The sequence below is a fragment of the Belonocnema kinseyi genome, chromosome 10 (assembly GCF_010883055.1).
Source record: "Belonocnema kinseyi isolate 2016_QV_RU_SX_M_011 chromosome 10, B_treatae_v1, whole genome shotgun sequence".
In the NCBI taxonomy this organism is placed as follows: Eukaryota; Metazoa; Arthropoda; class Insecta; order Hymenoptera; family Cynipidae; genus Belonocnema; species Belonocnema kinseyi.
Genome location: NC_046666.1, coordinates 1163772 through 1176429, shown reverse-complemented (window position 1 = coordinate 1176429; position 12658 = coordinate 1163772). Strand labels below are relative to the sequence as shown.

The 12658-nt window shown below is 27.4% G+C and overlaps 1 protein-coding gene across 1 annotated transcript in view; it reads right to left on the bottom strand.

Annotated features, from left to right (window-relative positions):
• Window positions 1–2404: 2404 nt before the first annotated feature.
• LOC117181935 overlaps window positions 2405–12658 on the bottom strand; it is a 110483-nt gene continuing 100229 nt past the window's right edge. The window contains exons 7-8 of the mRNA XM_033374959.1: window positions 10855–11125; window positions 2405–4645 (exon numbers count right to left, since the gene is read on the bottom strand). Coding sequence (XP_033230850.1) covers window positions 4535–4645; window positions 10855–11125 — 382 coding nt within the window. The 3' untranslated portion in view covers window positions 2405–4534. The remainder of the gene's footprint in view (window positions 4646–10854; window positions 11126–12658) is intronic.

Below are 12658 nucleotides of genomic sequence, written 5' to 3'. Positions count from 1 at the left end.
ATTATTAATTATAACAATTCAGTCGTGGACAGAGAACAACTTGTTATCCGAGTTGTCGATGCACCTACTTACAGAACTAAATTTGCAATAAATAACTTAAGAGCCCCCCCCCCCCCTTGAAAAAACAACAAACAACTAGATCTAGTGCTTCAGCGATGAACGAAGTGCTCAGACTGAACAAAAAGCAGTATTACATATTTTATAATAACCCTCTCAAGCCACGGACCGTTGATTGAGCGCCCTAAAAAATCTAAAAAAAATTACTCGTATGAAAATAATAAAACAGGAATCGACAGTTCTATGCTATCAAAATTTAATATCACTATTGTTATCTTTCGATTCACAAATTTTAATGTACTTTAGGTTTCTGGATCTGGAATTAAATTGTAGATATATATTTTTTTGTCGTGAATTCGGAAAATTCAATGGTTTTTAAAAGCTTCCCAATTTAGAGGCATTCTAATTTACGATTTTTTATTTTTTTTCAGCAACAATTAGTTTTGTAAAACATTCAGACTTCCTTAGAAATTTGAAATTGTTCTTGATTGTAAACTATATTACAAAACAATTTTTTAATCATCCCAATGATAAATATTACTCTCTCTATAATTTATTTTAAAAAATAATTTCACTTTCTATAAATTTATTCCTTCTCAAGAAATTTTTCTATTTTAATCTTCATTTATTAATTTATTTCTTACCTTTCCTCATTGAAATGATAATTGAAAAACTGAGAGTCGATTTCTGCGTTTAAAATTACAATAATATTACAACAATTTACAGTCGGTGGAATATTATTCAAAGTGCACAAAGTGTATTGGCACAATAATCTAAACTGGAGATGACAAATCTAAAATTTGACAAGCGCAGATTTTGACTTTCGATTAATCCTGCAAATATTCAGATTCTTCAAAGCAATTTGAACAAAAAAGAACAGTCTTAAAAATGTCAAAATATCTCCCTGATCTTAATTGAATTTTAGATAACTTTATACAGCTTGCGATAATTTATTTAATTTGACCATTTCTTCACTTACTTTTATGTATATAATAGGAATTTTACATAATATTTTTACCAGTGCCTTAAATCGACGCTGATCAGTGGTGCAAATCGTGAATTTACGGGGTGGCCGTTTTTTATCGAAGATTATTGTTTGATTATTTAATCGAAATAAAATTGAATTTTAAAAATCATTTATTAATTTATATTAACAATTGATTTACTAAACAATTAATTCATTGAGCCTTTAAATCTCCAGTTTAAAATACTTTTAATTGAAAATCTACGCTTAAAATTGAAGAATCACAATTGAAAATTTTTGTAAAATTCTCGGTAAGAAAAATGTACTTTCATTTCCCGATTTTTCCTGATCTCCAAAAATTCCCGTTTGTTTACGGTTTCTCGTATTAACGGTCACCCTGTAAAGAACATTAAATTTCATGGAAACATACAAAGCGATATTGTTTTTACTTTTTAGCCTACCTCTTTTTAGACAAATTTACGAAAGATGTGCATTTTCAAAAAAAAAAAATATTTATTTGACTTAGATTATTAATATATAATTATTTTTGAAAAAATGTCATTTTTGCGTCATTTCTGACTTTAGACATAAGAAATTTGGTTGTTTTTATACTCTTTGGCAACCGAAATTGTATATCCGACGTTTAAGCCAATGTCTAATTCTAGGTGATTCTACGGTTGGTGCGAATTTTTATTCGCACCTACCGTAGAATCACCAAACTTTGATCCAGTCAGTTTTTCTAATTAAATTATCAATTTCAATTAGAGTTGAATCATATAAAAAAGGCTAGTAATTGGTTTAATCTATCATTTTATTTTTTTTAACAAAACTGATAAATTATTATTCTTTATTATTAGTTTTTAATCTAATATGTATCGGCAGTAGCTTCTAAGGCTTTGCATCTTAAAAAAATTGTTAGCAGCTCACGTTTAGCTTTATTATAAATAATTTAACTTAACAAATAGACCATTTCATTAATTATTAAAAAAATATTTTCTACTTTTTTTATTATTTAGCTTTGTTGTGAATAATTTAAGTTAACAGATACAAAATTTCCTTTAATTTTACGAGGAATAATATTATTTTGCATCTAATATCTATCAAAATAGATTCACAGACTTTACTTTAGTAAAAAAATGGACAAACTAGTTTACCTATTAAAAATTTTCTACAGATTAATCATTTTTAGAGTATAATTTAATACACATTAGATGACAAAGCATTTTTTTGTGTGAAACATACGAAAACGTTTTATTTTTTTACATCAATAAAATTAAACAATAAACAAATTATTTGCCTTTTTATATTTAAATTGCAATTAAAGTTTGACATTTTTTTTAATTGACTTTTTTAAATTTGTTTCTAAAGTACTAGGCTAAAAAGAATTCTCATTGTTAGTAAAAAAAAAAAAAACACTTGTAAATCGGCCAATGACTGAAGGCATTTGAATTTAAAAGAATACCTTTTTGAAGAGTAAATTACAGATTTGTACCACTGCTAGGAAATTACAAAAATTAAAAACAAAACAAGAAAGAACTGATTGTAAAGTTAGATTTATTTAAAACAGGATCGCTTCCCAAATTGGTAAAATTTTAATCGTGAAAGTAACAATGATAATAACCGATTGTGAAAACATAAGACAACAAATAATAGTGCAGTGCCTTTTTGATTAGGTATTGCAATTGTAATAATTGTAGATTAATTTATATAACTATGTACACCTACAAGTATGATACCGATGTGGCTAGATTTTATTATAACAATTTTTTTCTAGATCCCCTTTTGAGTTCTTGCGGAAAAACAGTCGCGCTAAAAGCGAAGCTCTCTCTCCATCCCTCCCCTAAAAAATTTAACGAAAGTATCAAAAAGCATTTTCAAAAATAGAGATGGAAATTCTATTTTTAGCGAGATGCCAGCCATTCAATTTTCCAGAATAATAATCAAAACGAGGTTAAAATAAAATAATTGGATAAATAAAAATAAAGGTCGACACCTCCCTAAAAATACATTCTCGACATGTAAATATTCAGCCAATATTTTAAAAAATTTGTATATAATCTCCCACATACTAAATCCTACAATCTTAAGAGAGTAAAAGCTTCCAACAAAGTAAAATACTCAACTCTAGTTTTGTCTTATCTAAAAAATCTTTTCCCATTACACAACAGCAGTTTGAAAAACCTCTCGATTTTCAATAAACAACTGCTTATCACACAATTGATTCACACATTTTATGGGGCAAAACTAAAAAAAAAAAGTCGACTCTTAAAACATAGTCGATCACGCCACCCTCCATGAAAACGAATTAAAAAAAAAATGCCTATAAAACTGCAAAAAGGACGGCACTTTTCCCTACTTAAATCAAACTAAAACTACCGATTAAAGCACGAATCGATAAATCCAAAATTTCAAGTCAATTCCAATCAATGGGAAACTAAAAAAAGAATTTAACATTCCTGGAAGGTGACGTGGTTTTTCAAACATATTTCACAAATGCGAACGTCTTGGCAACAGACTTTTATTTGAAAATAAAGCTGCCTTTTAGTAGTGCCCCACTATTTAAAAAGAAAAACATAATAATTAATAACGAACGGTAATCGCGACTGTATAATCAATTTACGTAATATTATTTATACATAGATTTGTTCAATTATACACTCGTGCCGAGAGCAGAGATTTTTTGTGACTAGTTGAAAAAACGGAGACCCCTCAACTCGCGGGCGTTTAAAAATTGTACCTTTGACAATAATAAGTCGCTCAAAAATTCTAGGAGCTCACAGTGTGAAAATAGATCAGAATCCATTAAGTACGTATTTTTTCTTTTGATCCTACGAGCCTTAGTTTCCGAGATATCGAAGTTTTAGTATTTATGCGCCTGCTGCAGAGCTACTATAGCGTCATGCGCTCGAGGAATATTTTTGTTTTATTGGTTAACTCGCTACGATAGCGTCAGGCGCTTAATGTACATTTAAAATTGACTCGCTACTATAGCGTCATGCGCTAAAAAAAAAAATATTTTTGCTTTATTGCTTGCCTCGGTACTAGAGACGCAAGCGTAAAAATCAATCATCGATATTTCGTGAACTAATGCCCCTAGGATGAAAAGAAAAAATACGTCTCGAATGGATTTTTATCTACTCTTACCTTCCAAAGTCCCAATCAAATCATCATTCCGCGACCTCTCCCCTGTGTAAATGATTTTCAATAATAAGATTCTCATCTTATTCAATACTATTTTCAAGCTGCCTAGACATCTTCGAGTAGAGACTCCGAGAATTTCGATTGCGAATTGACGAGCTGCCTAACTCAGATTCGGACCTCTAGATGCTAATCTTTAGGTTTAATGCCAATGTTTAAGACATTGAAGCCGCGCAATTTTTAGCGAATTTTACCACCTGTCGAACAGGAGCTGCTGGCGATTTTTTTTTTAAAGATGATTTATTAATACGTTTGGCGCTTCATACGCTAGCGAGGCGGGGGAGACTCGTATTTGGTAGAATTTGGTGTCGGGGGCTAACTTGGTGATTCTTCGGGTTCAACGGACCCACCAGTGACTGATGCTTCATCGCTGCCTTGACTCAATGAGACAATTTGTTGCGAGAGCGTCTGCAAACTCTGTCGAACCTGAAAACAGTTTTTTTTTCTCTCTTTTTATCTGTTTTTTAGGCTCTCTTAGCCCCGGGCGGCACCCTTAATGAGCCCATAAAAAATTCATGTTTTAGACCATTTTTTTGTATTTATATTTATTTTTGGAAAACAAAATTGGCTTCTTACTTTGGACTTTTTCAAGTTTTCCAGGTCTTGTGGCAACCCTGAAGGGCCCATAAAATGAGCCTCAAAAGAACCCACTTGATTTAATCAGTATAAAGAATATTTAGTGGATTTTTTCAAAATCCCATGATTTTTACTTGGAAATTTTTTTTTTCTTGATCATTAATATTCAAATACCAGCATTTTAATCTTGTAGTACATTTAACATAAATTCTTTTATAATCGGAATAAAACAGTATTTCAGATACAAATTTAAAATTAAAACATTTTTTAAATTTATTTTTATAAAAAAAAAATCATCTTTTTTACCATAAAAGATAACTTTTTAACAAAATACTTGAATTTTTAACAAAACAAATAATTTTTTGACATAATAGTGAAACTTTTAACCGAATAAGATAAATTCCCAACAAAAAAGTGTCATAATTTATATTTCAATCAAAAAAGATGAAATTTATACAAGAAAAAAAGGAATTTTAAAAGCAAAAGGATAAATTTTCAACAAATAAAAATTTTTTCACTCAAGAAATAAATAAAAGTTTATCTAAATTATTAAACCTTTAAGACAAAAGACGAATTTTCCCTGCAAAAATTGAATTTTCAAACAAAAAATATCACTTTTCAGCAAAAAAAAAAAATCAATTGTTTCCGAAACTGATGCATTTTTAATCAACAAAAATGAAATTTCAAACCAAGAAAATCATTTTTTTTACCAAAAAAGAAGAATTGTCAACTTAAAAATATCAATATTAAAAATTGGGAAAGTTACATTTTCAGTTAGAAGATTAATTTTAAACAAAAAAAGGCTTTAACGCTAAACAATTAAGTTTTCAACCAAAGAAATGAATTTTCAATAAAAAAAAAATTCTAACAATACAGTTTGACTCTAATCCAAGTAGTTGATTTTTCAATTAAGAAAAATTAATTAACAACAAAATAGTTCATTTTTAACTAAAAAGTTGCATTTTCATTTAAATTAAATTAAATTTATACTAAAACAGATGAACTTTTAAATCAAAAAAATAATTTTTCAAAAAAATAGTTGAACTTTCTGTTAAAAAAGACTTCAGTTGACTTTTTACGATAAAAATATGAATTTTTAAACAAGAAATAAGTTTTTACGAAAAAAGTATAATTTTCAAAACAAAAAGATGAGTTTTTAACCAAAAAGGATGACTTTTTAACAAAATTGTAGAAGTCCCAACCAATTAGTTGTATTTTTTTATCTAAAAAAGATTAAAGTTATTTTAAAATAGATTAATTTTATTTATTTTTTAAATAGTTAAATTTTCGGTTTAAAAAGAATTCAGTTGACTTTTAACCGTCAAAATATACATTTTGAAACAAGAAATAAGTTTTTGCTAAAAACATTTAATTTTTAATCAAAAAAGAAGAAATTTTAACCAAAAAGGCTGTCTTTTTAACCAAATTGTTTAAATCTCAACCAAAAAATCTATTAAAAAAATTAATTTTTATTTTTTAAAGATTTTAATAGTTAAATTTTCCATATTAAAAGATTTCAGTTGACTTTTCACGATTAAAATATAAATTTTGAAATAAAAATAGGTTTTTGCGAAGAAAATTTCATTTTCAATCCAAAAAGACGAATTTTTAACCAAAAAGGATGTCTTTTTAACAAAATTGTTTAAATCTCAACTAAATTGTTATATTTTTTGCCTAAAACAGATAAAAGCTCTCTTAAGACAAACGAATTTTTATTTACAAACATTTTTAAATAGTTGAATTTTCAGCCAAAAAATATTCCAGTTGACTTTTTAGGATCCAAATATGAATTTTTTAACAAAAAATAGGTTTCTACAAAAAAAAAAATGAATTTTCCATCCTAAAAGACGTATTTTTTTTTTACCAAAAATGGTGAATTATTTATAAAATAGTTGAATTCTCTACCAAATAGTTGCATTTTTATCCAAGAAAGACGACATTTGTACTAAAACAGATGAATTTTTAATTAAAAAACTACAATTTTTGTTTAAAGTTGACTTTCGCCCAGAAAATATTTTAGTTCATTTTTCAACAACAAAATATAAATTTTAAATAAAAAGTAAATTTTCTACGAAATAGTTTAATTTTCAAAAAAAAAAAAAAAAAACAGAATTTTCAACCAAAAAGTATGACTTTTAAACAAAATCCTTGCATTTTCAACCAACAGTTGCATGTTTATCCGAAAAAGATGCAATTTCCGCTAAAGCAGGTGAATTTTAAAATCAAAAAGCAAAACTTAAAAAAAAAAGAGTTGAATTTGCAAAGCAAGCAGTTGCATTTTTATCCAACAAACATGTAATTTCTGCTAAATAAGATGAATTTTAAAATTAAAACTTTTAAAAAAATAATTGAATTTTCAACCGAAAAGTAACATTTTGACTCAAGAAAGAAGCAATTTCTTCTAAAACAGATGAGTTAAAAAAACTTTAAAAAATAGTTAAATTTTCATCCATCCAATTTTTAGCATGATTTTTTAACAAGATTGTTAAATTTTCAACCAAACAGTTGTATTTCTGTTCGATAAAAATGAAAATTTTACAAAAAGAGGCGAATTTTAAAAAAATTAAATAGTTAAATTTTCGACTTAAAAGATTTCAATTCACGATTAAAATATAAATTTTGAAACAAAAATAAGTTTTTGGGAGGAAAATTTAATTTTCAATCCAAAAAGACGAATTTTTATCCAAAAAGGATGCCTTTTTAACCAAATTGTTTAATTCTAAACCAAATAGTTTTATTTTATATCTAAAAAAACATAAAATAGTTAAATGTTATGTATTTAAAGATTTCAGTTGACTTTTCACGATAAAAATATTAATTTTTAACCAAGAAATAAGTTTTTACGAAAAAAATTTAATTGTCAATTCAAAAAGATGAAATTTTAACCGAAAAGGATAAATTTCTAACAAAATTGTAGAATTCTCAACCAAATAGCTGTATTTTTTTGTAAAAAAGATAAAAGTTCTCTTAAACCAGACGCATTTTTATTTTTTTTTTTAAATTTAATATTTAAATTTTCTGTTGAAAAAATTTCAATCCAAAAAGACGAATTTTTAACCAAAAAGGATGTCTTTTTAACAAAATTGTTTAATTCTCAAATAAATAGTTGTTTTCTTTCTCTACGAAGATGAAAATTCTCTTAAAAGAAACGAATTTTTATTTAAAAATAATTTGTAATAGTTGAATTTTCAGCAAAAAAAGATTCCAGTTGACTTTTCAAGATCCAAATATGAATTTTTTTAACAAAAAATAAGTTAATAAAAAAAAATTGAATTCTCAATCCAAAAAGATGAATTTTTAACCAAAAAGAATACATTTTTAAGAAAAATGTAGAATTCTCAACCAAAGTTGTACTTTTTTTTTGTTGTTGTAAAAAAGATGAAAATTCTCTTAAAGCAGACGCATTTTTATTTCTTTTTGAAATTTAATATTTAAATTTTCTGTTAAAAAAATTTCAATCCAAAAAGACGAATTTTTAACCAAAAAGGATGTCTTTTTAACAAAATTATTTAATTCTCAAATAAATAGTTGTTCTTTTTTGTCTAAAGAAGATGATAGTTCCCTTAAAACAAACGAATTTTTATTTTAAAATAATTTGTAATTGTTGAATTTTCAGCAAAAAAAAAAAAGATTTCAGTTGACTTTTCACGATCAAAATATTAATTTTTAACCAAAATATAAGTTTTTACGAAAAAATTTAAATTTCAATTCAAAAAAATGAAATTTTAACCAAAAAGGATAAATTTTTAACAAAATTTTTAAATTCCCAACTAAATTGTTGTATTTTTATTCTAAAAAAGATGAAAATTCGCTTAAAACAGATGAATTTTTATATATTTTCTTAGTTTTATATTTAAATTTTCTGTTTAAAAAATATTTCAATCCAAAAAGACGAATTTTTAACCAAAAAGGATGTCTTTTTAACAAAATTGTTTAATTCTCAAATAAATAGTTGTTTTCTTTCTCTACGAAGATGACAATTCTCTTAAAAGAAACGAATTTTTATTTAAAAATAATTTGTAATAGTTGAATTTTCAGCAAAAAAATATTTCAATTGATTTTTCAGGATCCAAATGTGAATTTTTTTAACAAAAAATAAGTTAATACAAAAAAATTGAAATCTCAATCCAAAAAGATGAATTTTTAACCAAAAAGAATAAATTTCTAACAAAATTGTAGAATTCTCAACCAAATAGTTGCATTTTTTTTTTCTAAAAAAGATGAAAGTTCGGTCAAAACAGATGAATTTTTTTTTTTTTTTTTTTAGTTTTATATTGAAATATTCTGTTTAAAAAATATTTCAATCCAAAAAGACGAATTTTTAACCAAAAAGGATGTCTTTTTAACAAAATTGTTCAATTCTCAAATAAATAATTGTTTTCTTTGTCTAAAGAAGATGATAGTTCTCTTAAAACAAACGAATTTTTGTTTTAAAATAATTTGCAATAGTTGAATTTACAGCAAAAAAAGATTTCAATTGATTTTTCAGGATCCAAATGTGAATTTTTTTAACAAAAACTAAGTTAATACAAAAAAATTGAAATCTCAATCCAAAAAGATGAATTTTTAACCAAAAAGAATAAATTTCTAACAAAATTGTAGAATTCTCAACCAAATAGTTGCATTTTTTTTCTAAAAAAGATGAAAGTTCGGTCAAAACAGATGAATTTTTATTTTTTTTTTAGTTTTATATTGAAATTTTCTGTTTAAAAAATATTTCAATCCAAAAAGACGAATTTTTAACCAAAAAGGATGTCTTTTTAACAAAATTGTTTAATTCTCAAATAAATAGTTGTTATCTTTGTCTAAAAAATATGACAGTTCTCTTAAAACAAACGAATTTTTATTTTAAAATAATTTGCAATAGTTGAATTTTCAGCAAAAAAAGATTTCAATTGATTTTTCAGGATCCAAATGTGAATTTTTTTAACAAAAAATAAGTTAATACAAAAAAATTGAAATCTCAATCCTAAAAGCTGAATTTTTAACCAAAAAGAATACATTTTTAGCAAAATTGTAGAATTCTCAACCAATTAGTTGTATTTTTTTGTAAAAAAGATGACAGTTCTCTTAAAACAGACGAATTTTTATTTATTTATTTATTTTTCAAATTTAATATTTCAATTTTCTATTAAAAAATTTCAATCCAAAAAGACTAATTTTTAACTAAAAAGGATGTATTTTTAACAAAATTTGTATAATTCTCAACTAAATAGTTATACTTTTTTGTCTAAAAAAGATTAAAGTTCTCTTAAACTAAACGAATTCTTATTTTCAAACACTTGTATCATTTTTATCAATTTTTAGCATTTTTATCCAAAAAGAATGTATTTTTAAGCAAATTATTAAAATTATAGAGACGGCAGAGGCTAAGAGAGAATCGATGAGAGGAGAAGCAGAGAAGCGAGAAGGAGGGGGAGTAATGGGACGAATATTAGAGGTAGCGAGAGGCAGTAGACAAAGTGAGAGGAGAGGAATAGTGGGAAGGGAAGTAGGAAAAGTGAGCGGTAGGACCCGGGAGTTATGAGCGTGGATCTAGAAGAAGTAGGGCAAGTGATTAGTGAAGTAAGAGGAGGGATTAACGGAAGGGATGTGCAGTAGGGGATGTGAGAGGAGGGAGAATTTTGGGAGAGTAGGTGAGGGTAAATAAATGAGCAGTAATAGGGAAGCGAGTGTGATCAAGAGAGGAAAAGTAGCGGAATAAAGTCAGGTGGGTAAAGAAGGAAGGTAGGGATAGAGAGGGGAAGTAGAGAAGATAGTAATAGACGAAGTGAGAGGTAATACGTGAGTTGTAGCAGGTAATGAAGGGAGAGTAGAAGAGAAGTAGGATAGGAAATTGAGGCGCAGGAAAGTGGCGGTTAGGAAAGTGTGGGATAAAGTTAGAAGAAAAGGGGAGGAAAGAGAAGTAGAGGAAGGGAGAGGAGGTGAACTGTGTGTGAAGAAATAGGCGAAAGGAGGTCGACTGAAGGAGAGGAGATTTAAACGACTTATTTAACATCTTATTAGGCTATGAAACTCTTTTTTATAGGTGCGCGGAGCATTCTTCGACTATTTTTTACCTTAACAATTTGATCCAGATTTGTATTGAGGTACTGCAAAAGCCGGTCCTGTGTAAATCGCTCTGGAGTTGCGAGTGGATGGTTGACATATGCAGAGTGCAGTTTGTCAATCCGTAGCATCATTAAAGCAGCAGAGACGTAAAGGGCGGCCAAAAGGGCCACCAGAATTGCTATAATTGTCCCTGGATTAAATCCTCCCCAACTAGATTTCACCGGGGGCTTAGCGGTGGGTCTAAAGTATTTTGGTTTTTCAAATAACTCCTGCTCCAATCTGCAAGGAAAGAAATACAAATATATTCAACATCGTGTTTATAAAACTCGGACTGACTTCGGGGATCAAAAAAATAGTGTCAATAGTTGCAAAGTTTTGAAAACTTGTAGCAAAATACATTACAGGTCAAAAGTTTGTATGCACTTCTTTTTTATGATTGATTAAGTCATCTTAATTTTAAATATGTCACAGCTAAAAATTGATTTCTTTAAAGTATTAAATGCTCTCAAAATTCTATCGAAAATGAGCATAGCATGAAGTCTATTTGTCTATTTTTCAAGCAGATATTGAAAAAATAGTGTATAATTAAAGGTTTTCTTAAAATTTCAATAACTTGATGTTTGATTGACTTGATTGATGTTTGATTTAATGTCGAAATTTGAAAATTCAAAATGGCGAATCCAATACGGTGACAAGATTTTAAAAACTCTGACATATTGGTATGAGAGGGAGTTTGGGGTATCTGACTTCCAATTTACTGTTAAAATTTGTAAACTCAAAATGGCGGATCTAAACTACGCAAAATTTGGAAATTTTGTACATATTTGTATGGAATTTAATATAAGTGGGTTTTTTGGGTCGCCAAATACAAAATTCATGTTAATATTTAAAATTCTAAGAATTCAATATGGCGGCCGAAATTTCAAACATTTTACACATTTTTATGAAACTTGGTGTCCTAGGATTTTTAGGGTCACTAACTTCGAATTTAATATCGAGATTTGAAAATTCAAAATGACGAATCAAATTTCAAAATTTTTACATATTTGTATGAAACTTTGTATGAGAGGGTTTTTTGGGGTCGCTGACTATGAATTTTATTTCCAAATTTGACCATTTTAATAGAAGGATTCAATATGGTGGCCGACATTCCAAATCTTTTACATAATTTTTTAAAAATTAGTATTCAGGGTTTTTTGGAGTGACTAACATCGAATTTAATGTCAAATTTTTTTTATTCAATATCGCGAATCCAATATGGCGGCCAAAATTTCAAATCTTTTACACATTTTTATGAAACTTGGTATCCGGGAGTTTTTGGGGTGAGAGACATCGAATTTAATGTCTAAAATTTGTAAATTTAAAATGGCGAAACCAATATGGCGGCCGAAATTTTAAGCATTTAACACATTTTTATGAAAATTTATATCTGGGGTTTTTTGGAGTCAATGATTTCCAATTTAATGTCCAAATTTGTAAACTCAAAATGGCAGACCAAATATAGTGGCGAAATTTCGCACATCTTCGTATGAAACTTGACATGAGTGGGTTTTTGGGTTCGCTAACTACGAATTTCATGTAAAAATTTGAAAATTCTAAGTAAAGAATCCAATATGGCGGTCGAAATTTCAAGCATTTTACACATTTTTATGAAACTTGGGATCCGGGGGTTTTTGGGGTCACTGCATTCGAATTTAATATCGAAAATTCAAAATTCAAAATGGCGAATCCAATATAGTGAGAAGACTTTCAAAACTTTAAAATATTTGTACGAAACTTGGTATGAGAGGGTTTTTGGGGTATCCGACTTCC